Source organism: Geotrypetes seraphini, chromosome 2 (assembly GCF_902459505.1).
Source record: "Geotrypetes seraphini chromosome 2, aGeoSer1.1, whole genome shotgun sequence".
Classification (NCBI taxonomy): Eukaryota; Metazoa; Chordata; class Amphibia; order Gymnophiona; family Dermophiidae; genus Geotrypetes; species Geotrypetes seraphini.
In genome coordinates, this window is record NC_047085.1 from 73,420,418 (window position 1) to 73,434,714 (window position 14,297).

The following is a 14,297-nucleotide window of genomic DNA, read 5'->3' on the forward strand; positions in this document are numbered from 1 at the left end:
TGAGGCAGACTGCAGCACATTCCCTACAGTGAGTAAAGGCTGTCAGCCTTTGAGGTGGCTTGGAGGGGGTCTGAATTTCCAAGTTTTGAAGGTTTCTGAATGTCCCCCTGATTTCACCCACTTGAAAAATCCTAAAATTGCCGTTTTTAGAGTTTGCTGACCGAAAAATATTGCAATTTTGGCATGAATAGCTTAGCAACTGCCATCTTGGATTTTTAGCAATTTTTTTTTTTTTTTTAAGGCTCCTTGCTTCTCAAAAACTGCATTTTGTACCTCAAACCTTGTTGGGATGGAGTCCTTGGGCTCTCCTAGTATGAATTCTTGTCAGGATTTTGCACTTTTCACGCCTACAGAGCATCCTTACACCACATGCGCAGCCAGGAGAGGTGGCAGCACAGAGTTTGCCCTCTTCCCTGATTAAGCAGGTGACCAAATGCTTGGCTAGCTCAGTGGGGTGGCTCTCTTTGTTTTGGGGGCTCATCACGGCTGATAGTTCTGTGTTCAAGGCCATGGACCTTCCACAGCCTAAGACATGCAAGATTAAGTCATCTAAGGGTGACTGCACCGCATGAGCCAGAGGCCTTCTCAGACTTTATTAAATATTTGTGGAATGAATTTCAAAGTAGGCGTTCTCCCCCCTGTGCAGTCCCGCTTCACCTCAGAAGCTTCTCTCAGCGGCATTGCTTTTCTGGGTATGTCTTCCTCTCAGTTGGCTGCGGTTCCAGTGCTACCTGATCCTGATCTGGGTGATCCCTATGATGATGGCCAGCTTGCTGACCACTTATTCTCCAGCACAGCGCTCCCCGGGATGGAGGACTATGGTCTCTATTTTGGCTCTTCGGAGCCATCTGGAGCTTTAAAACTCGGAGATGATCCCATGGTTCTGTGCTTGTTTAAGTCTGTGACTTTGCCGGATCTTATTTCTGAGTCTTTGTAGGAGTTGAATTTAGTTACTCAGCCAACTCCATCCACTTATTCCTCCTGGCTTTCTCTGACGTCCTGATGTGAGCATTTTAATTTCAGTAATATGACTCTCTGGAAGGTGATCTTTAGATAGTGAGGGACATGTCTTGCTTGTACCCTCTGGCACAGGACAGAGTGTCAACAGCTTCTGGGTCAGCCTCAGATAGATTCTTTGGTTGTGCAGCCGATTAAACACACCTCTCTTCCCAGTGAAGGTGGTATGGTGCTTAAAAGATATGCAGGACCACCATGGATGTTGTCCTCCGGAAGCATTTTAATTCAGCTGCCGTGGGCATAAAGGCTGCTTTGGCGGTGGCTGTTGTCACATGTATCTGTCCATCTCGGCTGCACACCCTGGAGAGTGAGACTATGAATCCTCCTCAATTCTTTTTGGCTGGGGTGATTATGTTGCTAATGCTTTAGATCAGTGGTTCCCAAACCTGTCCTGTGGGACCCCCCAGCCAGTCAGGTTTTCCAAGATATCCCTAATAAAAATGCATGAGAGAGATTTGCATATAATGGAAGTGACAGGTATGCAAATCTCTCTCATGCATATTCATTAGGAATATATTGAAAACCTGACTGGCTGGGGGTCCCCCAGGACAGGTTTGGGAACCACTGCTTTAGATGATCTTAACCCATTCTGGGCACCTTTGGGAGGATGGTCTAAATAAATAAATGAATGAATAAATAAATAAATAAATTATGACTGGCTCATCAGAGATCCCTCGTTGGCTAAGGGGTCGAGGTACTGTGGATCAGGACCTGAGTTGGATTGTGAACTACAGAAAGAGCAGTCTGACTCCCATGCAGTCTCTGGAATATCTGGGTGATCTATTCAACATGGCAGAGGGCCGCGTCTATCTTCCAGAGGCAAGCAGACAGAAACTGTGTTCTCAAATTTCTTTCTCTTCTGGAGAAGCCAGCTCCATCAGCATGGGACTATCTGCAGATTCTAGGGCCCATGGCAGCTAAGTTGGACGTGGTCCTTTGGGTGAGGGTATAATTGCGTCCTCTCCGGCATGCCTTACTCTCTCGCTGGGCTCTGCACAAGGATGCATTACAGACCTGTCTTCCCTGGACTTTGAAGGCTTGAGCCAGTATGGCTTGGTGGCTTCTCCCTCAGACACTCTGCAGGGGCGTGCCCCTTCGGATTGTCTCCTGGGTCATGGGGATGACAGATGCCAGCCTTTGGGGCTGGGGAGCCCACTGCAATAGTCATCCCATTCAGGGGTGTTGGACTCTCTCTCAGAGAAATTGGTTGATCAACCGACTGGAACTGAGGGCTATTTGGCTGACTCTGGTACGATTCCAGAAGATTCTGGAGGGCCAAGCAGTCAGTCACCATGGAGGGACCAATAGCACCTCTCTGGCTCAGGAGGCCCGCCTTCTCTTTCTGTGGGCAGAACGTCACTTTCAAGCGACAGTGTTCAAGCAGACTTCCTCAGCAGATGGACTTTAGATCTGGGCGAGTTGGAGCTGTCCTCAGCAACATTCCGTGCCATTGTGTGACACTGGGGTCAGCCCTGCTTTAACCTCATGGCCACGTTGCAGAACAGGAAGGCAAATTAATTCTTCAGTCAAAGATCTGAGCCCAGAAGCGAGGACCTAGACACTCTGGTACTGTCATGGCTGCAGGGAGTTCTGCAGTATGTTTTTCCTCCCTGGCCCATGATAGGTTAGGGACTCAACTGGGAAGGATCATTCTTGTGACTCCAGACTGTGGTATGCATATCTGTTGCATCTTCACATAGGTCCCAGCCTTCGGTTGGAGACTCTCCAGTCCTCCTCTTTCAGGGTCCAGCCTGCCTGGAAGATCCTGGTCACTTTGCTCTTACGGCATGTTATTGAGCGCGAAGCGTTAGAGCGCAAAGGCTATTCTTGATGTAGTCCTTTCCACTCTTCTGAAATCTATGAAATCATCTACAGCAGTGGTCCCCAACCCTGTCCTGGAGAACAAACCAGGCCAATCGGATTTTCAGGATAGCCCTAATGAATATGCATGGAGCAGATTTGCATGCCTGCCTCTTCCATTATATGCAAATCTCTCTCATGCATATTCATTATGGCTAGCCTGAAAACCCGATTGGCCTGGTGGTCTTCCAGGACAGGGTTGGGGACTACTGGTCTACAGTATCTGCCTAAGCTAAGGCATGGAAGACTTTCCAACATTGGTGCGACTAGGAAAGTGTAGAGCCGTTTTCACTCCTATTTCTGTAGTGCTCGCCTTTCTTCAGGCGGGCCTTAAGAACATAAGAATAGCCTTACTGGGTCAGACCAATGGTCATCAAGGACAATAGCCCATTCTTAAGGTGGCCAATCCAGGTCACTAGTACCTGGCCAAAACCCAAGGAGTATCAATCCAGGGCAAGCAGTGGCTTCCCCCGTGTTGTTCTCAATAATAGACTATGGACTTTTCCTCCAGGAAATTGTCCAAACCTTTCTTAAAACCATTTTGTGGTGGCTCTCGGTGCTTGGGTACTAACTACATGTGAAGCTAAACAGAACAATGAAGTAAAGCAGAGTCAAAGAAAAAAATCCAGAGTGGATTCCTTCGCATATGGCACGCAGCCATTAGGATTCAACCCATTCGTCTAGAATGTCTCACCTATCTACTGGAAAAGAGCTTACCAGGGTAAGTACATAATCTCTTTATAATGCATTTTACCACATAGTAAACAATGTTTACCATGGACAAATGCAGTATCACAACAGTAAATATGTCTTCTGCTTGTGATAGAGGATCAAGTTCATTGCCATACTGAGAAAAATAAATTGCTTACATTGCTTACATCCTGCTTCTGCTCCCTACTCATTAAAAAAGATTTCCTTGGCCCCAATTATAGCATTAGTGAGGTTATCCTGGTTGATATTCAAATGTGTGGTCTCCTTTCCCCCAAGGTCTGCCTAAAGTGTGCACTGGGAGACGGCCTACTCCGAGATTCCCATTTTGCTGCCGTCTTCTGGCCCAGAAGCTGCACGTTTCTGTTCTTGGTGAAACTTGGCACAGTGCTACAAATCTGGTAATTGTTGTTCTATTATTTTAGGCTTTTCTAATGTCTGTAAACACAGACTACACAGTTCAAATCATGGCACAGATTGCTCAACCATCCATCTTTGTGAAGTAGCTCAGAGGAATCCAGCTATAATATGGGCAATAGCTGTGTCAAAAACTGCTTTTCTCTAGGAAGTCACAAATCAACTGCCCCAAAAGAATTAATGTTGGGGGCGTGGCTTAACGCGAACACGAATGGACGTGTGATCGCGACGCTCCTCTTCAGCTAGGCAAATATTATTAAAAATATATCCTCTTCTTGCTGATTTTCAATGAAAATAATTACCTGTTAACGTTAAACTTGTGACGGATCAATATTTCCTTTATCCGCCGAAATTAAACCAAAGCCTGAGGGAAGGAGTCAGGGAAGCGCCTTTCTCCTCTGCGCTGAGGCGAAGTGGTATCGAGTGCAGACGGGGGAAAAATAAAAGAAACTAAAGATTTACTGAAAAACTGACAGTGGGTAAAAGATTACCGAAGGTAGAGGAGTGCTGCCGAGACTGTAGTGAAGCCCTAAAGGAAAAGGTTTGTTTCCCTTTTGACGGTTTTTCATGGCGGGTTACTGAATCTTTATGAATTTTCTTTGCTGAACGGTGAGATACAACTCACAGAATAAATGAAACCAATTTCTGTTGACTAAAAGAATGGCATTGAAAAAATGAGAATAGTGGTGAAGAAAATTGGAGAGAGATCGATTTTGATATGAGACCGTTAATAACTGACTTTTAGAACTGTGGCGGTTTTAAAGCTGTCCTCTCCTGCCGGCGCTGAACTGAGAACCTGAGGGCAAAGAATCGGCGACTTTTTCTCTCTTTTACTGAAACGGTAAGAGATTGAGGACAGGATATAATAAATTGTAAATTTGGCCCCCTGTAGCCGATTTCCATAGAATTTAAAGCTGTGACTGATATTGCCTTCCTCTGCTGAGACTGAGATAAAACTTGAGAGTGAAGGAGTCAGAGACGGGGAGCGCCATTTTCTCTATACCGGAGCGATACGATACTGAGAGATAAGTGACAGATAATTTTAAGGGAGCTTGAAGGCATTGAACTATCTGAATACAAAGAAAGAAAGAGTTTCCCCCTTTGAATTTTGGTTTTTCTTTCTCTCAGTGCGGCATTGGGGGATATAACTGACAGGAGAGGAAGGGAAAAAAAAAAAAAAAAACTGTTAATAAAATTCCTGCTGCCGAAGTTAGAATGAAATCCTGAGAGAAAAAAGGATTATTCTCTATTATTGGTTGGAAAGTCACTGTGAAGAGAATTTGGACCTGCCAAAACTGAAACATAACATAAGATAGGAGAACTAGAGAAATTTGATATTTCCTCACCTTTTTTTTCTATTAAGCTGATATAGAAAAATATCAAAGACAGAATACTGGGAATTGTGACTGAAAAAAGAATTTTGTGTCTCCTAACAACTGTAAAGAAATAAAACCTAAGAAAAAGAAAAACAACAACATGGCAAGCACCAGACAAAACAAAAATGAGGCTGGCATGTCAGCAAAAAGACAAAAACAAGATCAAATAACACCAAGCAAGATCCCACTTCCTGCTGAAGAACCTGACATATTGAGTAAAGCAGAAGTTATGGAAGAACTAAGACAAATTAAACAAATGCTTAAGGAAACTATAACCAATATGTCTGAAATGAAGGAAGAAATATTAAACATTCACAGACAAATGGAAGTTAATAATAAAAGAACAACTGAATTAGAATCTAAAATGGAGGTCATAGAAAGTGAAGCAAACAGATGCAAAAATGACAGTCTGGAATTGAATAAATTGAAAGATCAACTGGAAGACTATGAGAATCGAGGAAGAAGGAAAAACATTAAACTTTTTGGATTACAAGAAAATTTAGAAGGAAAAAATGCTATACATTTTCTAGAAAACTTAATTCCAAAAATATTACAACTGGACTTGAAACAACCACTAGAAATAGAAAGGGCGCATAGGATCCCAGTTAAAAATGTAGAAAATAAAGGCAGGCCAAGACCACTAATATTCAAAATGCTTAGATACCAACAAGCATTAGAAATATTAAATGCTGCCAAGAAAGACAAAAATCTAAATTATAAAGGATCCAGAATATGGTTTTTACCGGACTTTGCTAAAAACACAGCAAATAAAAGAAAGAGACTATTAGACATGAGACCTCAACTAAAAGAAAAAGGTTTTAAATACGGACTATATTATCCGGCAAAAATGAGAGTATCATCTGGAGATAAATCCTTGTATTTCGAGGATCCAGAAAAACTAAAAGCCTTTCTTTCTAAATCAGAACCTATGACATTTTAACATAAAACATTAAGATGGGTTTTGATGACATTATGAAAAATTATAAAAGTATGAAATATTGAAATATCTGAAGAAAGAAAAATATGATCTAAAGAAAAGACAATAAAAATATAAAGAGAGAAAGAATAAGATATAGAAAAAATATTAATAACATACTAAATATATGTTTAAGATAAAATTTTATGAAGAAAATAATAATACTAAGGAAATATAAATTAAAAATTGTTAAATGGATAAAGATACATTAATGAAATGTTAGAAGAAAAAATGACTAAAGATATTAAAGGTTAATATAGATAGATAGAAGGGGATTTTGATTAAATATTGGTTGCCTAGAGGGGAGGAGAATGTTCGGGTTACAATTCCAATGTGTATCCTTAAGCAGTCATTGTATTGGGTGGGAAAGGGAGGGAAAAAGAGAGTATTTACTAGAATGATTAAGGAAAAAATAAATAAGGGATTGGATACTTCAAGGGTAAATATGTGTGTCATGAAAAACATTTTTTGGATTCTAAATATGAAAGAAAAGGGGAAGAAGATTATACTGATAAGCTTTAAAATATATAATGTCTTTTAAGATATACTCTATTAATGTCAATGGCCTGAATCATGTAATTAAAAGAAAAAAGGTATTAGCATTTTTAAAAAAGCAAAATGCGGATATTTACTGTCTGCAGGAGACTCATCTTAATACAAAAGAATCACAGAAATTAACGGGAGGGTGGGTAAAAGAATGTTTTTTTGCTCCAGCACAGGGTAAAAAAGCAGGGGTAGCAATTCTTATAAATAAAAAATGTATGGCCAAGATTAAGGTAATAAATTCAGACCCACATGGAAGATGGATACATGTTGATATAGGTATGGGAAATAATGCCCTGACGTTGTTTAATATATATGCCCCTAATTCGAATCAATCAGAATTTTTTAAAAAATTACAGAATATGTTGTTACCACTGGCTACTTCTAATTTAGTGGTGGCTGGAGATTTTAATGCTGTAATGGATCCACTATTGGATAAAAAACCAAGTAAAAATATAAAATCTTTAGGATTAGATAATCTGGCTCAATCATGTGATTTGAAGGATATATGGCGTATTCTTCATTTTAATGATCAGGAGTTTTCATTTTGTTCACAGGTTCATAAATCATTTTCAAGAATAGATTATATTTTTGTTTCAACAAATGAAGTGCAACAGGTGAATAAAGCTTCCATAGATCCTATTATTATTTCGGATCATGCAGGAATATGGATAGAATTACAACTGGATAAATTGGAAAAGGGTAGACCTCTTTGGAGATTTGATAATGCACTGCTTGTGGATGATAAATTTTTAGAAAATTTTAAAACACAAATTAATGATTTCTTTCAAATCAATTTAGTGGAGGATACATCTATTGAGAATGTATGGGATGCATTTAAAGCAACTATGAGGGGTAATATTATATCATATTCAGCTTTTATTAGGAAACAGAATAAAATGCAATATATAGAATTAGAAAAAGAAATTAAAATATTAGAAGCTAAATTGATAAACAAATGGGAAAATGAGACATTGCAAGCTCTTTTGAAAGCAAAAGGTAAATATAATGAATTAACTTCAAAAATGATAAGAAAGGATTTGTTTTCCAAACAAGCAGTGTATTATGGAAATTCTAATAAGGCGGGGAAATTATTGGCAAATTATCTTAAAGCAAAAAAAAGGAAAACTAATGTTAATGGGATAAAAGAGGATAATGGTATAATAACAAATCAAACAGATATAATTTTAAAACAATTTCTAAAATTTTATAAAGATCTGTATTCTTCTGAGCCTTATTTGGAGAGACAAAAAGATGGTAAAAATTTTTTAGATTTAATTAATAGAATAGAAACAGCATTGAGATCTCTTAGAGTTGGATCCGCTCCAGGTGGTGATGGCTATACAGTAGAATTTTATAAAACATTTCAAAATATCCTTTCCCCACATTTACTAAATTTATATCAAACACAACTTAAAAAAGGTGATATTAAAGGCACTATGGCTGAATCAATAATAATTGTTTTGCCTAAGCCAAATAAAGATCCTACTTTGGTTTCGAACTATAGGCCTATATCTTTGATAAATGTGGATAATAAACTTTTGGCGAAAACTTTGGCTTTGAGATTAGCCAAAGCTCTCCCACACATTATAGATATGCATCAGACGGGTTTCATTGCTAAAAGACACTCCTCTAATAACTCTAGATTATTATTTCATATGTTAAATTTATCAAAAAAAATAGATGAACCAACTTTTACAGTTTCCTTGGATGCAGAAAAAGCGTTTGATAGGGTAGAATGGAATTTTATGTATCAAGCTTTAGAATGGTTTGGTATAGGTTCTGGATTTATACAAATGGTAAAAACTTTGTATAGCTTCCCGATTGCAAGACTAAATATTAATAATATGATATCTGATGGATTCCAATTGCGGAGGGGAGTTAGACAGGGTTGTCCTTTATCTCCTTTGTTATTTGATATTATATTAGAACCCTTATTGTTAGCAATACAACAAACGGGGGAGATACAGGGTATTCCATATTCAGATATGGAATATAAAATTTCGGCTTATGCTGATGATATTTTGCTTTATTTGAAAAATCCAGAATCTACCTTATCTTCTTTATTGGAATTAATTGATAAGTTTGGTAAATTTTCAGGATATAAAATTAATTGGAAAAAATCTGAAATTATACCCTTAAATGTTCATTGTGTAAAAGGATTATTTGATGCTTTTCCATTCATATGGAAAGAAGAAGGATTTAAATATCTTGGCATTAAAGTTAAAAATACAATTGAAGATACCGTAAAAGAAAATGAAAAATTTGTATTAAAAAAAGTTACGGAGTTATGTGAGCAATGGAACCCCTTACATATTTCTTGGTGGGGGAGAGTTCAAACTATTAAAATGATGATTTTGCCTGTAGTTTGCTACCAAATGAGTATGATACCTATTTATTTTCAGGGGTCCTTTTATAAAAAGCTTAATAGTATTTTAACGAAATTTCTTTGGCTTGGTAAAACACCTAGAATAGCCTTAGTAACTTTGCAAAAATCAATTAAGGAGGGAGGGGTAAATTTTCCAAATTTTTATAGGTACCATCAAGCCTATATTCTACGTCAGGGTATGTATTGGATCCTCCCAGAACTTATAGATAATGCACCAGATTGGTTATATTTGGAATGGCGCCTTATGTTTCCCCTAAATTTAGTTCACCTTCCAAGTATTAACATGCCTAGAAGGTACAGAGAAAATAAAATTTTAATGGATACTTGGAAAACGTTGAGATTTATAAGTAAATTAACACCTATCCCAATAAACAAATCAACTAATCAATCTCTATGGATAAACTCCAAGATCAAAATTGGCGGAGCTCAAATCCTTTGGAAGAACTGGATTATTGCAGGCATTAGATCTTTGGATGACGTTATTTCAGAAGGTAAACTGCTAGATTTTTCACAATTGCAACATAGATTTGGTCTTAATAAAACACAAAGTTTTAAATGGTTGCAATTGAAGCAGGCCATTCAGGTTGGGTTCCCTGAATGGAAAACATTGAATAATCAATATAGTTTAAAGTTCTTATGTTTTCAAGCAGACTTCCTAGGACATCAAGCCGCATTGTGGTATAAATTAATAACTGGATATTTGAATAAAAAACCAAAAAATGGTCTAAGAGATATTTGGAGCATTGAGATTAAGCATCAAATTAATGCATCTCAATGGCCACTAATTTGGTCTTGGAGAATGAGATGTACAGTGTCAGCATCTATGAGACAAACTTGGTTCTTTTTATTACATAGAGCTTTTTGGACCCCTACACGTTTGCAAAAATTAGACAGTTCTAAGTCCAATAAATGCTGGCACTGTAATCTGGAACCAGGGACATTAGATCACTTACTGTATCATTGTCCCTACATTAAAAGTTTTTGGAATTCAATTTGGCCACAAATTAATAAATTGATGGAAAATCATATAGCAATATCATATGATACGATATTATTTGGAATGATGATGAGGAAAAAAAGTCAAATTTCACCAGAAAATAACAAGCTTTTATTAATAATGACTGGGGTTGCCATTCAGCATATAACTAATAATTGGAAGAATTATAATAACCTAAATTATACATTTTGGTGGAATACAATATGTCATATATTTAAAATGGAAAGAACAATAGCAATACAAAGAGGGACATATACTAAATTTATAAAAATATGGGGGCCACTGACAAAATACTGCAATGAATAAATAGTAAGATTTTTCTTCTTCTTTTCTTCTTTTAAATATCTTTTTTGTGACGCACATAGAGGGGGGTAATGAAAATAAATTATACATAATATGTTATAATATGTTATACAATATGTAATGTATGAATGAAAAGTAATAGAAGGGTGGGGGAAGGAGAAGGGATAAAAATATATTTAGAATATGATGTATTAGATACAAAAATGATACTGTGTATTTATCAATTGTAATTTAATATTTTGTACATTTTATTTAAAATTTGAAAATTAAAAATATTATATGAAAAGTAATAAAAGGGTGGGGGGAGGGGGAGGGGGAAAATTATATTTAGATATATGATGTATTAGATATAAAAGTGATACTATGTATTTATCAATTGTATTTTAATATTTTGTACACTTTATGTAAAATTTGAAAATAAAAAATAATGGGAAAAAATAAAATAAAATAAAGCTCTGAAGGAATAAAAAAAAAAAAAGAATTAATGTTTTGGTCTTGATAATGGACATACTCAGAAGAAGATGGACATCAGAATGAGTACAGCTTTAGGTTTTTGGCTTTCTAGATTTATGTCCACCCTTAAATTACAAAACAGGTAAGCACTGGAAAGCTAGTTTGTGCGGTAAACTGTAGTTGGTGCTGCTCTCCAAGAACATGAAAAATGGATGGAATACCATAAAAGCTGTTTTTCTTTTCATATTGTAGGAGCCACTGGTATTGACAACCTTATTGTCTCTCTTTGTCAAGCTTCATAACGTCCGGGTTAGTACCATATTAACTTTTGCTTTTGATATGTTTAAAAACATGTGCAACAGTACTTGAAGACTTATTAAGCTGTGTTTTTCCCTTAGGAGGACATAGTAAATGACATTACTGCAGAGCACATCTCCATCTGGCCATCATCTATACCAAAGTAAGGCTGGAGAAGCAAAAGGATGGGTACAGTAAAGCATTTTATAACAACTGAGCAACAAGATGAGGAAAGCAAAGTTGATTACTTGTAACGGGTTCTCCAAAGACAGCAGGGGAATGGAGCCACATATAATGATGAAGTCCTTAGACCAGGGGTGTCCAATGTCGGTCCTCGAGGGCCGCAATCCAGTCGGGTTTTCAGGATTTTCCCAATGAATATGAATGAGATCTATTTGCATGCACTGCTTTCATTGTATGCTAATAGATCTCATACATATTCATTGGGGAAATCCTGAAAACCCGACTGGATTGCGGCCCTCGAGGACCGACATTGGACACCCCTGCCTTAGACTGATCCTGTGTGTCAGTGCACTCCTCTAGCTAAAGTAAGCTTTTGGCTTGCTGGGCATGTGCAGGACTGCTGCTATCTGTAGGTCCTCCCTAGCCCTGTCAGTTTTGTCCTTAGCTAGCAGTAAGATGTAACTATGGATATGAGTGGGGAAGGAGGGGAGAGTAAGTGTTGTTATATTCCCCTACTGTCTTTGGAGAATCTCTGTTACAGGTAAGCAACTTCACTTTCTCCAGAGACAAGAAGGAGGTATGCATAAGGTGACCATACGTCCCGTTTTCAAAGGGACAGTCCCGTTTTCGGACCGACCGTCCCATTGTCCTGACCCACCACTTCGGGACACCGAAATATCCCATTTTCATGGACAGCGTCCCGAAGCTGTGCGCAGGGACACCAAGACGGGCGATCACTTTCCCTCCCTGCTGCGCCGATTCAAACCCTGGGCTGCCGCCGCTGCTTCTTGCCTTCTTCCCGACGTCAATTTCGACATTGGAGAGGAAGTTCCGGGCCAGCCAATTGCTGCCTGGCTGGCCCGAACTTCCTCTCTGACGTCAAAATTGACGTCGGGAAGAAGGCAAAAAGCAGCGGCGGTGGCCTAGGGTTTGAATCGGCGCGGCAGGGAGGCAGACTGGCAGGCAGTGGCGGTACACAGACGGACGGGCAGGGGGAGGGGGTTGAATCAGGCACTGGAGGGAGGGAAGGAGGTAGGCAGGCAGGCTGGCTTCGGGGGAAGGACAAAGGCAAGGGAAGACATAGGAAAGGGGCACTATGGACATGGGAAGGAGGCACTGGGGTCACTAGGGACACAGGACAGAGGCACTGGGAGCACTATGGACATGGGAAGGAGGCATTGGGGGCACTAAGGACACAGGACGGAGGCACTGGGGGCACTATGGACATGGGAAGAAGGCATTGGTGGCACTATGGACATGGGAAGGAGGCACTGGGGGCACTAAGGAGATAGGACAGAAGCACTGGGGGCACTATGGACATGGGAAGGAGGCACTGGGGGCTTTATGGACGCGGGAAAGAGACACTGTGGGCACTAAGGACATAGGAAGAAAGGAGGGAGGGAATAGAAAGGGACAATTGTTGGGCCTGAGTGCAGCAAAAAGAAATGAAAGAAATGATACACAGTTAGAAGGAAACACAACCAGAGACTCATGAAATCACCAGACAGCAAAGGTAGGAAAAATGATTTTATTTTCAATTTAGTGATCAAAACGTGCCAGTTTTGAGAATTTATATCTGCTGTCTTTATTTTGCACTATATTTTTCTATAGTTACTGAGGTGACATTGCATATTTTAAAGGCATTTGCCTTGATATGCACTGCAGGCACACTTAATGGTGAGCCCCTAGTTATGAGGAATTTGAAGGGTGGTAGCGAGTCTTCATTGTGCAAAGAGGTTTTGTAGAACGGATTGTCCAAAGCGAATGTCCTTTGCTGTACTCTGGTCCAAACAGTAATGCTTAGTGAAAGTCTGCACTGAAGACCAGGCTGTAGCTTTGCAGGTGTCTTAAAAAGGTACTGAGCGGAAATTAGCTACTAAAAAGGCTGTTGCATGTAAGTTGTGTGCACCAATTCTTCCAGGTAGTGGATGATTTGCTTTTTTTGCAACAGAATTCTGTGCATTTGTATTTTCCTTGAATGTATACTTTACTATACTTATTGTAGTTCTCCCTACTTCCCTTATGTATTTGTACGTCATGTCCATCTGTGTTGGGTTTTCTTAATAATTAAGACCCTGTTTTAATTGTAAATCGCTTTGAATTAATGATATTGCGATACATCAAAATTTTAATAAAACTTGAAACTTGAAGGTGTTTCTGTTTGTGGCAAGTTTTTTTTTTGTTTGTTTGGGGGGTTTTTTAAGCCTCTGTAAAGAGCTGCTTGTAGCTTGTCAGTTTTCCTTATTGGCCTTTCTCCTTTTTTTTTTTTTTTTTTAAACGGGGAAAATTATTTTCTTGATTTGGCTAAATGAAATTTTTAAATATTTTTTTATTTTCCTATTGATGTGAGAAGGGGGAGAGCTGTGACTGTTAGGAGCGGCTAAAAAACCCAAACCTAACAGGGATAGGGAGGAGCTATGGTTAGCAGCAGTCCTGCACATGCCCTGTAAGCCAAAAGCTTACTTTAGTGGTCTCCCTTCCTCCCTCCCAGTACCTCTGAATTTTCACCAGCGCAAGTGGCCTCTCCATCATGCTCCTTGCGCCAACGTTGGATTTTCCTCTGATGTCACTTCCTGGCCCCTTGACCTGGAAGTGATTCAGAGGTAAACCAGACTGATGCGAGCAACAGGCAGGAGAAGTTGCTTGCGCTAGTGAAGATGTACAGAAGTAAGGAGAGGGATGGTGCAAGTGTGGTCTGGCAGGGCAGAGAGGTGCCGGCGCCCAGTGTGATCCACAGCCCCCCCTCCCCCACCCCTTACTGCTCCACTAGCTAGGGGA

The 14,297-nt window shown here is 39.2% G+C and overlaps 1 protein-coding gene across 4 annotated transcripts in view; it reads left to right on the top strand.

The window, feature by feature from the left end:
* Positions 1-14,297, top strand: part of INTS8 (integrator complex subunit 8) — a 220,343-nt gene that overhangs the window by 152,274 nt on the left and 53,772 nt on the right. For 3 of the 4 annotated variants that reach the window (XR_004538292.1, XM_033933169.1, XM_033933168.1), the window contains exons 20-21: positions 11,292-11,348; positions 11,438-11,499. Coding sequence is in view for 2 of the 4 variants with exons in the window: in XM_033933169.1 (XP_033789060.1) it covers positions 11,292-11,348; positions 11,438-11,499 (119 nt within the window). In the remaining 2 variants the exon portion in view is untranslated. Of the gene's footprint in view, positions 1-3,864; positions 3,987-11,291; positions 11,349-11,437; positions 11,500-14,297 lie in introns of all 4 variants that reach the window. The other variant, XR_004538293.1, reaches the window with a different exon arrangement.